This window comes from Hyla sarda, chromosome 5 (assembly GCF_029499605.1).
Source record: "Hyla sarda isolate aHylSar1 chromosome 5, aHylSar1.hap1, whole genome shotgun sequence".
In the NCBI taxonomy this organism is placed as follows: Eukaryota; Metazoa; Chordata; class Amphibia; order Anura; family Hylidae; genus Hyla; species Hyla sarda.
The window spans coordinates 290,634,210-290,648,566 of record NC_079193.1 but is presented as its reverse complement, the minus strand read 5'-3'; the positions used below and the strand labels follow the sequence as shown (position 1 = coordinate 290,648,566).

The 14,357-nt window shown below is 45.3% G+C and overlaps 1 protein-coding gene across 4 annotated transcripts in view; it reads right to left on the bottom strand.

The window, feature by feature from the left end:
• LOC130274080 (lipoxygenase homology domain-containing protein 1-like) overlaps positions 1–14,357 on the bottom strand; it is a 316,463-nt gene that overhangs the window by 30,825 nt on the left and 271,281 nt on the right. For all 4 annotated transcript variants that reach the window (XM_056521934.1, XM_056521930.1, XM_056521931.1 and 1 more), the window contains 2 exons: positions 14,186–14,261; positions 11,900–12,197 (listed from right to left, as the gene is read on the bottom strand). In XM_056521934.1, the coding sequence (XP_056377909.1) occupies positions 11,900–12,197; positions 14,186–14,261 (374 nt within the window). The remainder of the gene's footprint in view (positions 1–11,899; positions 12,198–14,185; positions 14,262–14,357) is intronic.

Here is a 14,357-nt window from a genome sequence, read left to right as displayed (position 1 = left end):
CTAATACTGATGCAAAATTCAGCCCAAAATACTGCAATGTAAAAACATGAAATATCTGTGAAATTTGATGCATACGGTTTGAACTTTAAATAAAGCATTAATGCTGTAATTCTATCCTTAACCCCTTCTTAATGCATGACATATCTGTAGATCACGTATTGGATGGGAAACTATGGTGTAGACTCAGAAGCTGAACTTGCTCCTTTCCCAGTGGGTGCTGGCTGCTATCTGCAGATGACCCTGGCTGGTAATGACCAACATTAAAGATCACGCTGATGTCTGCCATTTTAGCCTGTATAGATGCTGTGAGCAAAGCATTCATTGGCAGTACAGGGGTCTGATTGACAGGGTACCAACTGGTTGTGATGGCAGTCTGAGGCCTTCTCTAAGCCTTCCTGTAGTCCCCTAGGAGAACTAAAAAAAAGTGATCATTTATATTTTAATATAATAAATAATCTCTCCTAAAATTTTAATTGTTGCCTTTACGATTTTTCAACCCCCCCCCCCCCCACCCCAATGGGAAAAAAAATAAAGAAAAAAAAATTATTGACATATTTTGTATTGATACTGTTGGAATTGTCTGAACTGTATGATGAATGGAAAGAGATCAGAAAGAGGGGGAAAAAGCATGAGGGCCAAAACATGCAATTTTTTTTTAATTAACCCCTTAATGATGCAAGGTATTTTCCGTTTTTTTGCATTCTTTCCTCATCACCTTCAAAAAAATCATAACGCTTTCAATTTTGCACCTAAAAATCCATATGATGGCTTATTGTTTAGCGCCACCAATTCTACTTTGCTGTGATATTAGTCATTTTACTCAAAAATCCACGGCAAAACAGAAAAAAAAATCATTGTGCGACAAAATTGAAGAAAAAATGCAATTTTGTAACTTTTGGGGCCTTCTGTTTCTACCCAGTGCATTTTCTGGTAAAAATGACACCTAATCCTTATTCTGTAGCTCCATATGATTAAAATGATACCCTACTTATATAGGTTTGATATTGTCGTACTTCTGGAAAAAATCATAACTACATGCAGGAAAATGTATACGTTTATAAATGTCATCTTCTGACCCCTATACATTTTTAATTTTTCTGCATATGGGGATGTATGATCGCTCATTTTTTGCACCGTGATCTGACCTTTTTTATCGGTATCATTTTTGTTTTGATTGGACTTTTTGATCGCTTTTTATTCAAAAAGACGCTATTTTGGACATTTGAATTTTTTTTTACGTGTACGCCATAGACCATGTGGTTTAATTAATGATATATTTTTATAGTTCAGACATTTATGCACGCAATGATACACACGCTGGCGTTTCGGCAAATGCCTTTATCGAGGGGCCCCTCGACAAAGGCATTTGCCAAAACGCCAGCGTTGGGGTGGTGTCGCTCTGGTGCCTGCCTCTTTACTATCTGTGGTAATGTATAGTGCCTTATGTCTCAAATTTGACCTTATGATGTATGATGTGGTTTTTGCACTGTGACTGGGCTTTTAAAGGAGTAGTCCAGTGGTGACCCAGTGGTGAACAACTTATCCCCTATCCTAAGGATAGGGGATAAGTTGCAGATCGCTGGGGGTCTGACCGCTGGGGCCCCCTGCGATCTCCTGTACGGAGCCCCGACAGCCCGCAGGAAGGGGGCGTGTCGACCTCCGCACGAAGCGGCGGCCGACATGCCCCCTCAATACAACTCTATGGCAGAGCCGAAGCACTGCCATCGGCAATCTCCGGCTCTGTCATAGAGATGTATTGAGGGGGCGTGTCGGCCGCCGCTTCGTGCGGGGGTCGACACCCGCTGTCTGGCCGGAGAGCCTGGCCCCCGTATAGAGAGATCGCAGGGGGCCCCAGCGGTCGGACCCCCTGCGATCTCAAATTTATCCCCTATCCTAAGGATAGGGGATAAGTTGTTCACCACTGGACTACCGCTTTAAGTATATTCAGTAACTTATTGTGCTAGCTATTTCTCTGTGTAGATACTTAATGGCTACCTGAGTGACACCAGTGTCTTCTTTCACCCCCTGGGTGGAATCCTTCCTATATTTTTAAACTATGTGTCTTAATAAAGTTTGATATTTGAAATTATGATTTTTGTAAATGACTCCAGTTTCTTTCTAAATGTTTATGTAAGTTGGGAGGTCATATAGCATCTTTACTTGTTGGGGGCCAAGTAGTACACTAGTGGTTGGCATTCAAGATACAGATATATACCCCAACTCATGTGAAATAACTTTTGGTGCAGTAAAGAAATAACAAGCAACAGTCCCAGAAGATGTGTGTAAGGGTACCTATGGAGTTCTGGCAATGCCAGCGCATCAGCGAGACCTGGGGGTAAAATTTATGCTGTACCTCAGAGGTATGGTACAACCAATATAGTATTTTGTATGCTTCTTTTTTTTTTTAAGAGTGTTCTGAAAAATAAAATGGTAAATTTTTAATTATTTCTATATTAAAATCCTAATCCATCCAGTGATGTCAGTGTGCTCCTGAAGCTCCGCCCATGCACCAACCCTGGTGCCCGATCAAGGGAGATAAGGGACCAACGGGATCAGGGACAGGTAAGTATCGTTATCATCACCCGCACTACACAGCTGTAACAACAGGTTAGTATGGGTAAAACGGATGACAGTTTCTCATTAACCTTTCCTGTTAAGTTTTATCTTACAATCCATGGACTAATTTAGTAGCTCTTCTTTGAACGCTCTCCAAAACATCTATATCCTTCTGGAGATAAGGCCTCCGGTACTGTGCACAATGCTTCAAGGGAGGTCTCACCAATGTCCTGTACAGCAGCAGGAACACTTTCTGCTCCCTAAACACCCATGAGTACTTCCCTCTTTCTTTTGCTAATACCTCTCCCTATACAACCAAGCATTCTGCTAGCATTTCCTGCTGCTCTATGACATTGTCTGCTTACCTTTTACTCTTCTGAAATAATTACTCCTAAATCCCTTTCATGAGATACTGAGGTGAGGACTATATCACATATTCTATACTCTGCCCCTGGGTTTATATACCCCATGTGTATTATCTTGCACTTATCCACATTACGTTCTGACCATTCCTCTAGTTTACCTAAACCCTTTTTCCTTTGGTGTATCCCTCCAGGAACATCAATCCTGTCACAAATCTTTGTGTCATCAACAAAAAGATACACCTTACCATCAAGCTCTTCTGCAATATCATTAATATAGATATTAAACAAAATGGGTCCCAGTACAGATCGCTGGGGTCCTCACTGGTAACAAGACTTTGCTCTGAATATTCTCCATTGACTACAACACTGTTGTCTGTCACTCAGCCATTGTCTAATCCATTCTACAATATGGAAGCCAAAGTTCAAAGACTGCAGTGTTACGCCGAGCGCTCCGGGTCCCCGCTCCTCCCCGGAGCGCTCGCTACACTCTCGCTACTGCAGCGCTCCGGTCAGATCCACTGACCCGGTGCGCTGCGATACCGCCTCCAGCCGGGATGCGATTGCTCGCGATGCGCACCCCGGCTCCCGTACCTGACTCGCTCTCCGTCGGTCCTGTCCCGGCGCGCGCGGCCCCGCTCCCTAGGGCGCGCGCGCGCCGGGTCTCTGCGATTTAAAGGGCCACTGCGCCGCTGATTGGCGCAAGTGGTTCTAATTAGTGTGTTCACCTGTGCACTCCCTATGTATACCTCACTTCCCCTGCACTCCCTCACCGGATCTTGTTGCCATTGTGCCAGTGAAAGCGTTTCCTTGTGTGTTCCTAGCCTGTGTTCCAGACCTCCTGCCGTTGCCCCTGACTACGATCCTTGCTGCCTGCCCCGACCTTCTGCTACGTCCGACCTTGCTTCTGTCTACTCCCTTGTACCGCGCCTATCTTCAGCAGTCAGAGAGGTTGAGCCGTTGCTAGTGGATACGACCTGGTCACTACCGCCGCAGCAAGACCATCCCGCTTTGCGGCGGGCTCTGGTGAAAACCAGTAGTGACTTAGAACCGGTCCACTAGCACGGTCCACGCCAATCCCTCTCTGGCACAGAGGATCCACCTCCTGCCAGCCGGCATCGTGACAGTAGATCCGGCCATGGATCCCGCTGAAGTCCCTCTGCCAGTTGTCGCCGACCTCACCACGGTGGTCGCCCAGCAGTCACAACAGATAGCGCAACAAGGCCACCAGCTGTCTCAACTGACCGTGATGCTACAGCAGCTACTACCACAGCTTCAGCAATCATCTCCTCCGCCAGCTCCTGCACCTCCTCCGCAGCGAGTGGCCTACGACTATCCTTGCCGGATAAATTTGATGGGGACTCTAAATTTTGCCGTGGCTTTCTTTCTCAATGTTCCCTGCACTTGGAGATGATGTCGGACCAGTTTCCTACTGAAAGGTCTAAGGTGGCTTTCGTAGTCAGCCTTCTGTCTGGAAAAGCTCTGTCATGGGCCACACCGCTCTGGGACTGCAATGACCCCGTCACTGCCTCTGTACACTCCTTCTTCTCGGAAATTCGAAGTGTCTTTGAGGAACCTGCCCGAGCCTCTTCTGCTGAGACTGCCCTGTTGAACCTGGTCCAGGGTAATTCTTCCGTTGGCGAGTACGCCGTACAATTCCGTACTCTTGCTTCTGAACTATCCTGGAATAATGAGGCCCTCTGCGCGACCTTTAAAAAAGGCCTATCCAGCAACATTAAAGATGTTCTGGCCGCACGAGAAATCCCTGCTAACCTACATGAACTCATTCATCTAGCCACTCGCATTGACATGCGTTTTTCCGAAAGGCGTCAGGAGCTCCGCCAGGATATGGACTTTGTTCGCACGAGGCGTTTTTTCTCCCCGGATCCTCTCTCCTCTGGTCCCCTGCAATCCGTTCCTGTGCCTCCCGCCGTGGAGGCTATGCAGGTCGACCGGTCTCGCCTGACACCTCAAGAGAGGACACAACGCCACATGGAGAATCTCTGCCTGTACTGTGCCGGTACCGAACACTTCCTGAAGGATTGTCCTATCCGTCCTCCCCGCCTGGAAAGACGTACGCTGACTCCGCACAAAGGTGAGACAGTCCTTGATGTCAACTCTGCTTCTCCACGTCTTACTGTGCCTGTGCGGATATCTGCCTCTACCTTCTCCTTCTCTACTATGGCCTTCTTGGATTCCGGATCTGCAGGAAATTTTATTTTGGCCTCTCTCATCAACAGGTTCAACATCCCGGTGACCAGTCTCGCCAGACCCCTCTACATCAATTGTGTTAACAATGAAAGATTGGACTGTACCATACGTTTCCGCACGGAGCCCCTCCTAATGTGCATCGGACCTCATCACGAGAAAATTGAGTTTTTGGTCCTCCCCAATTGCACTTCCGAAATTCTCCTCGGACTACCCTGGCTTCAACACCATTCCCCAACCCTGGATTGGTCCACTGGGGAGATCAAGAGTTGGGGTTCCTCTTGTTTCAAGGACTGCCTTAAACCGGTTCCCAGTTCTCCTTGCCGTGACCCTGTGGTTCCTCCTGTAACCGGTCTCCCTAAGGCCTATATGGACTTTGCGGATGTTTTTTGCAAAAAATAAGCTGAGACTCTACCTCCTCACAGGCCTTATGATTGTCCTATTGACCTCCTCCCGGGCACTACTCCACCCCGGGGCAGAATTTATCCTCTCTCTGCCCCAGAGACTCTTGCTACATCCAGGAAAATTTAAAAAAGGGCTTTATCCGCAAATCCTCCTCTCCTGCCGGAGCCGGATTTTTCTTTGTGTCCAAAAAAGATGGCTCCCTACGTCCTTGCATTGACTACCGCGGTCTTAATAAAATCACGGTAAAGAACCGCTACCCCCTACCTCTCATCTCTGAACTCTTTGATCGCCTCCAAGGTGCCCACATCTTTACCAAACTGGACTTAAGAGGTGCTTATAATCTCATCCGCATCAGAGAGGGGGATGAATGGAAAACGGCATTTAACACTAGAGATGGACACTTTGAGTATCTGGTCATGCCCTTTGGCCTGTGCAACGCCCCTGCCGTCTTCCAAGACTTTGTTAATGAAATTTTTCGTGACCTCTTATATTCCTGTGTTGTTGTGTATCTGGACGATATCCTGATTTTTTCTGCCAACCTAGAAGAACACCGCCAGCATGTCCGCATGGTTCTTCAGAGACTTCGTGACAATCAACTTTATGCCAAAATGGAGAAATGTCTGTTTGAATGTCAATCTCTTCCTTTCCTAGGATACTTGGTCTCTGGCCAGGGACTACAAATGGATCCAGACAAACTCTCTGCCGTCTTAGATTGGCCACGCCCCTCCGGACTCCGTGCTATCCAACGTTTTTTGGGGTTCGCCAATTATTACAGACAATTTATTCCACATTTTTCTACCATTGTGGCTCCTATCGTGGCTTTAACCAAAAAGAATGCCAATCCTAAGTCATGGCCTCCTCAAGCGGAAGACGCCTTTAAACAGCTCAAGTCTGCCTTTTCTTCGGCTCCCGTGCTCTCCAGACCTGACCCATTTAAACCCTTCCTATTGGAGGTTGATGCCTCCTCAGTAGGAGCTGGAGCGGTCCTTCTACAAAAAAATTCTTCCGGGCATGCTGTTACTTGTGGTTTTTTTTCTAGGACCTTTTCTCCGGCGGAGAGGAACTACTCCATCGGGGATCGAGAGCTACTAGCCATTAAATTAGCACTTGAGGAATGGAGGCATCTGCTGGAGGGATCAAGATTTCCAGTTATTATTTACACCGATCACAAGAACCTCTCCTATCTCCAGTCTGCCCAACGGCTGAATCCTCGCCAGGCCAGGTGGTCTCTGTTCTTTGCCCGATTTAATTTTGAAATTCACTTTCGGCCTGCCGATAAGAACATTAGGGCCGATGCTCTCTCTCGTTCCTCGGATGCCTCGGAAGTAGAGCTCTCTCCGCAACACATCATTCCTCCTGACTGCCTGATCTCCACTTCTCCAGCCTCCATCAGGCAAACTCCTCCAGGGAAGACCTTCGTCTCTCCACGCCAACGCCTCGGAATCCTCAAATGGGGTCACTCCTCCCATCTCGCAGGTCATGCGGGCATCAAGAAATCCGTGCAACTCATCTCTCGTTTCTATTGGTGGCCGACTCTGGAGACGGATGTTGTGGATTTTGTGCGAGCCTGCACTGTCTGTGCCCGGGATAAGACTCCTCGCCAGAAGCCCGCTGGTCTTCTTCATCCTCTGCCTGTCCCCGAACAGCCTTGGTCTCTGATTGGTATGGACTTTATTACAGACTTACCCCCATCCCGTGGCAACACTGTTGTTTGGGTGGTCGTTGATCGATTCTCCAAGATGGCACATTTCATCCCTCTTCCTGGTCTTCCTTCAGCGCCTCAGTTGGCAAAACAATTTTTTGTACACATTTTTCGTCTTCACGGGTTGCCCACGCAGATCGTCTCGGACAGAGGCGTCCAATTCGTGTCAAAATTCTGGAGGGCTCTCTGTAAACAACTCAAGATTAAATTAAACTTTTCTTCTGCCTATCATCCTCAATCCAATGGGCAAGTAGAAAGAATTAACCAGGTCCTGGGTGATTATTTACGGCATTTTGTTTCCTCCCGCCAGGATGACTGGGCAGATCTTCTACCATGGGCCGAATTCTCGTATAACTTCAGAGTCTCTGAATCTTCCTCCAAATCCCCATTTTTCGTGGTGTACGGCCGTCACCCTCTTCCCCCCCTCCCTACTCCCTTGCCCTCTGGTTTGCCCGCTGTGGATGAAATATCTCGTGATCTTTCCACCATATGGAAAGAGACCCAAAATTCTCTCTTACAGGCTTCATCACGCATGAAGAAGTTTGCTGATAAGAAAAGAAGAGCTCCCCCCATTTTTTCTCCTGGAGACAAGGTATGGCTCTCCGCTAAATATGTCCGCTTCCGTGTCCCTAGCTACAAATTGGGACCACGCTATCTTGGTCCTTTCAAAATTTTGTGCCAGATTAATCCTGTCTCTTACAAACTTCTTCTTCCTCCTTCTCTTCGTATTCCAAATGCCTTTCACGTTTCTCTTCTTAAACCACTCATCATCAACCGTTTCTCTCCCAAACTTGTTTCTCCCACTCCTGTTTCCGGCTCCTCGGACATCTTCTCCGTAAAGGAGATACTGGCCTCCAAGAAGGTCAGAGGGAAAACTTTTTTTTTGGTCGATTGGGAGGGTTGTGGTCCTGAAGAGAGATCCTGGGAACCTGAGGACAATATCCTAGACAAAAGTCTGCTCCTCAGGTTCTCAGGCTCTAAGAAGAGGGGGAGACCCAAAGGGGGGGGGGTACTGTTACGCCAAGCGCTCCGGGTCCCCGCTCCTCCCCGGAGCGCTCGCTACACTCTCGCTACTGCAGCGCTCCGGTCAGATCCACTGACCCGGTGCGCTGCGATACCGCCTCCAGCCGGGATGCGATTCGCGATGCGGGTGGCGCCCGCTCGCGATGCGCACCCCGGCTCCCGTACCTGACTCGCTCTCCGTCGGTCCTGTCCCGGCGCGCGCGGCCCCGCTCCCTAGGGCGCGCGCGCGCCGGGTCTGTGCGATTTAAAGGGCCACTGCGCCGCTGATTGGCGCAAGTGGTTCTAATTAGTGTGTTCACCTGTGCACTCCCTATGTATACCTCACTTCCCCTGCACTCCCTCGCCGGATCTTGTTGCCATTGTGCCAGTGAAAGCGTTTCCTTGTGTGTTCCTAGCCTGTGTTCCAGACCTCCTGCCGTTGCCCCTGACTACGATCCTTGCTGCCTGCCCCGACCTTCTGCTACGTCCGACCTTGCTTCTGTCTACTCCCTTGTACCGCGCCTATCTTCAGCAGTCAGAGAGGTTGAGCCGTTGCTAGTGGATACGACCTGGTCACTACCGCCGCAGCAAGACCATCCCGCTTTGCGGCGGGCTCTGGTGAAAACCAGTAGTGACTTAGAACCGGTCCACTAGCACGGTCCACGCCAATCCCTCTCTGGCACAGAGGATCCACCTCCTGCCAGCCGGCATCGTGACATGCAGTTTATTGATAAATCTTCTATGTGGGACAGTGTCAAAAGCCTTACTAAAATCTAGAAAACCCATTCAAAATATCAATAAGATTAGTGACATGATCTCCCTGAATTAAACCCATGCTGTTTCTCATCTAGCAATCCATGTGATTTCCATTAGTTTCCCAACTATTGATATCAGGCTTACTGGCCTATAGTTGCCCGATTCCACTTTACTACCTTCTTTTAAGAATGGAGACAATGTTTGCTCATTTTAATCTTCTGGGACAGCTCCTGTTAGTGATTGGTTAAATAAATCTGTTAAGTGTCACAGTAAACTGCTAGTCTACACTGATGTAACATAGTTACTAAGCAGTGGCTTTTGTGAAAATGATGCCCCTGTTGATGCATTAGATGTTGGCTTCAGCTCAGAATCATTATTGAAACCCACCATGCTGCCTTGCTCACACGATGTGAAACGTAAGAAAGCCTCAGCAGCACTAAGCTGTCACTTTGAGGAAAACACTTTGCCATTGTAGTTTGTAGTATAATATGGAACTACTGAGTAGTAGCATAAACTCCTCTAAACAGCTCCATCGGAAGGCTCAGCTGTGGTGTATGTGCGCCAAATTTAACAAGTCCATGTGACTTGATAAATTTGTTGCACATACTCCACCTCTTAATCTGTAAAAACAGTGAAGGCAAACAATGTACCTTCACCGAGATAAATAAATCTCCCCCATAGACTTTATTATTCTCCCAAAATTAGGATCTATTGAATGAGGTTGGATTTTTACTTGACAGTGTTTTGGAAAACTGCCAGTGCAGTTTTGGAGCCAAAGCTTCCTGTTGGATCCACTTCAGCCTTTAGCTCATAAACTGATAAGTGGAAATCTAGCCTAAGAACAGGGTCACACGGGGCGCATGTACAACATATTTCATGTGTCTAAAGCAGTCACAGAGGGACTGCAGAGCGAACAAGCTCCTGGCTGCAGACGGCCACTCTGTGTATCCGCTTGTAGTGGAAAATTTCCCGCTGTAATAATCCGCCGCCAGGATTGGACACACAGAGCTACCTGACCGCGATCGGGAGCTCGCTCTGCAGTCTCTCTGTGACTGTTGTCGGTGCATCTGCAGCGTGAAATATGCTACGGATGTGCTCTGTGTGCAGCTTATTTTAACGATTGAATTCAGAAAAGATTTTGCTATGAAACTGAATTCACATATCTGTATTCTAGGGGATATATCCTTTTATTCCTCTCTATCAAGCTGTAATAAAAGTGTTGAGAAGAATATTATTCTTAGAAGACAAAGTTCAGTTACACAAATTTGTTGTTTTGGCACTTGACTTTTTTGCTGTTAAAACAAAAATAAAAACTTGAGCCTTTTTAGTTATTCTGAACTAAACTTTACTTCTGTAGGTGTGGCAAGAAGTCCTGGACATGTTTTATGCCACTGTATATTGTCTGCATGGATTCATCTCCTTCCCCATGACATCTCTATTTGCCCTAATGGCGTGTCTCGGTTAATTCTAATTCTTTTGTTGTTCCGTACAACTCTGTTCTGTCTATAAGCAATTTATGTGTATGTCAATAAGCACATTTGTTTTCCTTTATTGCTTTGTTTGTACAAAACAAACCTGTAGTTTTCAGCTATATTATGTACACTGTTGCAAATACTCTGTTCTAGGTTTCTTAATATGTTAGGCACAGACCATATACAGCAACACGGTTCGGTGACTAAAAATGATGACAATGTGCATCACTTGGCATCAGTTGTCTAGGATCTGGTGCTCAGTATTTCTGCAGGCTGGAAGTGGGAAGGCGGCAAGAGACATGTCTTACCATCCAGTGGCCAAATGAAGGCACCAGATTAATGTGAACTGTTCTATTCAAATTAATGGGATCAGTTCTAAGATCGGTTTCCTTCCGATGCTTTTCTGCAGTGTCGGAGGGAAACGCAGCCTGGTCACCAGACTTACCACCCTTCAAAAAATTTCAGAGCTTTAAAAAACTGTGTATCATATATTTATTCTTGCTCACATAGTGCAATCTCCCAGCAGGACAAAGCGGGCATTTCCCAGCAGGCATGACATCACTGAAGCCTGCTAGGGGACCACTTCCGCCCTCACATCGTTGCAGTGCTGTGATAAATAGAAGACCTCAGGCTCTGTGCAGCAGCTTTCAGTCTGTGTATCTTTCAGTGAGGCTCTGTTCAGCTTTGCCTGTGCAGTTTAGTCAGTTCAGCTTAGTCTGTGCAGCTGCTTTCAGTGAGGCTCTTCGCAGCTGCCAATCAAGCTCAGTGCAGAGAAACACTTCCTGAGTTGGGTTTCCTGCCATTACAAACAGGAGAACAAAATCTGAGATTTTGACCAGACGGAATGTCTTTTAGCAAAGAAGGGAGACCCCTGGTGGCCAGAAGTATACAGCAGAAAAACTAACATATTTATTTATTTTTTCATGGAAGCCAATTACAAAAGTTATTTATTTGGCATGAGGAATAAAATATTAAAAATCATGTTTAATGACAGTGCCCATTTAAAGTTTTACTGTAATTAAAAGTTGTTGATCGCATCAGGTCTTGCTTCTGAGACCCGTTGGGATTCCTGAGTTATTGGTCGGGGAAGCATGCTGCATTGCGCTGCATAGAAGTCTATACAGAGAATTGTACGGATCTCTTGGTTGGTCGGCCGGGGAGTGGAGCGCAATGCCACCCGCTTTCCTGACTAATAACTCATGATTACACCGGGTCTCAGGCGTTAGACCTGATGCGAATAACAACTTTTGGCATGTCTGATCGATATGTCAAAAGATGTTTTCAATGACAGTAACACTCTAAATTTATTGGATATAACATATTTTATTTTTTTATGTACCATATAATTATTTCTTTATTGTATTTTATTGAATCAAAGTCATTTAATTACCGAACAGATAATGAAATCATCTTTATGTAAAGTGTAATGTTCTTACCTTTCCATTTTGAAAGGGTCTGATGTCTTCCAGTGGTGTTTTTAGCTGGACAGGCCCAGATGAATTTCCATTCTCATAAAATAAAATGATATACACATTGGCTTTGGTGCCTGCTTCTTTTATATCACCTGTGTGTACCATAATATTGTATTCCCCTTCATCTTCTTCCACATTTCCTTTATCATTGGGGGTTAATAATAATAATCCATCATCAGTTTCCTCTTGATGGTCATGGACAACTTGTGAAATTACAACTTCTTTCCTTGTCTCTGGCATTTTGCTCTCAAGTGAAAAGCTCCTAAGCACATAAAAAAAATCCAGAAGGAAAGGTTATAAGTAAAAACGAGTATAAAATGTAAGCTTAAAAACACAATAATTTTAATTATTGATTTCCAGAATTTACTTTAAGGTCTTATGGTATAATGTAATTTTGAATGTAACAGACAAAATGTTATAGCATACACGGCTAGGGAGAAGAACTACAAAGCTGGTTTTACATGTAGTGTAAGCAAGTCAAATGTCATTCCTTCCATAGAAATATATATATTCAATACATATAATTGATATATACTTGCATATTAATTTGATGTTCCCTTGTATCAGAGTAGCAGGCATAGCTCCTGCGCACCCAATAACTAAGAGGAAATGAAGGACTTATTGTTGGTATATTCTAGCTTTCACTATGGAGTCCTAAATTTACTCCTAATCTGTACAATGTTTCTTTTCTGCATCGTCCTTTTACTGTGGCATTATGTGTGCACGATACCTGCATGAGAACCTGACGAAGAGGGGGTCCCGCCCCTCAAAACGCGTTGTTTGTTCACATGCCTTTGTTAAATAAATTGTTTGTTATTTTACAAGTCCGTTCCATGCCGGTTAATTTCTACTAGCCTGTCCCCACTGAGAGGAGAGCGCCGCTGATTGCACTATTTCACCGGGAGATCGTTTCTTCCATTCCTTGGACGATACCTGCATGTGGCATCTTTCTACGTTACTTTTTCTGTTCTGTGATATCACTGTTCAATGTGACCTTTTTTTTGTATGTTATGATATCATGGTGAGCATGATCCCTATATGATGACATCTATGTTTGTATTATCCCTGTACTGCGACATCATGTTTTTTTAAATTCTTGTGCTATAACTGTTCTGTGACATCACTGTGTTGTTTATCCCTGTACGGTGATATCAGACAGTATGAATATTATTCCTGTTCTATTACATCAGTTGCATATTATAATTCTCATTGTGTGCTATATTCCTCTAAATCACTGTGGATATTATAACCCTATAGCAATAATGTAACTTAATTAAGTTAGTTATTTTTTTACGGTGGCATCACCATATATAGTATATTATCTGTATCCTGTTTAGTCACTGAGTACATTCTTTACTGTGACATCACTTAGCAAATTGGACTTCTCTTGTTAGACTGCTGTGTGCATTGTTTCTGGACTCTGACATCACTAAGTAGAATATCCTTCTATTATTACACTGCTCTGTGTATTATTCCTGAACTGTGACACCACTAAGTAGATTGACCTTCTAGGGTTACACTGCTGTGTGCATTACTCCTGTGTAGAAGTAATAATTTTACTTCTGGGAGACCAAAATAATTTAAAGGGGTACTACTATGCTGACAACTTATCCCCTATCTAAAGGATAGGGGATAAGTTGCCTGATTGCGCGGGGTCCCGCCATTGGGGACCCCCACGATCTCGCACGCAGCACCCCGCTCTGATCAGGCCCCGGAGTGAAAATCGCTCCGGGTCTGATGAATGCCGATCACGGGGCCGGAGTAATGTGATGTCATGGCTCCGCCCCCCGTGTGATGTCACGCTCCGCCCCCTCAATGTAAGTCTATGGCAGCGGGCGTCATCAGAGCCGGAGCAGATGTTCGCTCCGGGGCCTGATGAAAGCGGGGTGCTGAGTGCGAGATCGCGGGGTTCCGCAGCGGCGGGACCCCGCGCTATCAGGCAACTTATCCCCTATCCTTTAGATAGGGGATAAGTTGTCAGCATGGTAGTACCCCTTTAAGGATTTTCATGTCCATAACTTTTTGACGAAAGTGATCATAAAGGAGTGAAGCATCACTTGAGACTCTGTTAGGTTAGGATTGTTCCATCATTTTTATTAGGTTTATTAATTTCACCATAACAAATCAGCTTCCATCCCTTTAAATATGTTTTACATCACATGAATCTGTGACTCCCCATTAACTTCTATGACAATACCCTTTGCTTAGTTATAAATTGCATTACCATAAATGTGTAAAGATTTGACTTACTCGTCCACAATAAATACGTAGAGCTCCTTCTTTGAAGAATCCTTCACATGAATCCTTTTTATATATAGCTGGCAATCTAAATAGATATTAATATAGATATTTTTAAACTGACATGGCTGCATAGGTAAATCTGTAGGAATTCAATGTCCTAAAGAAAAATCTAAAGAGGCTG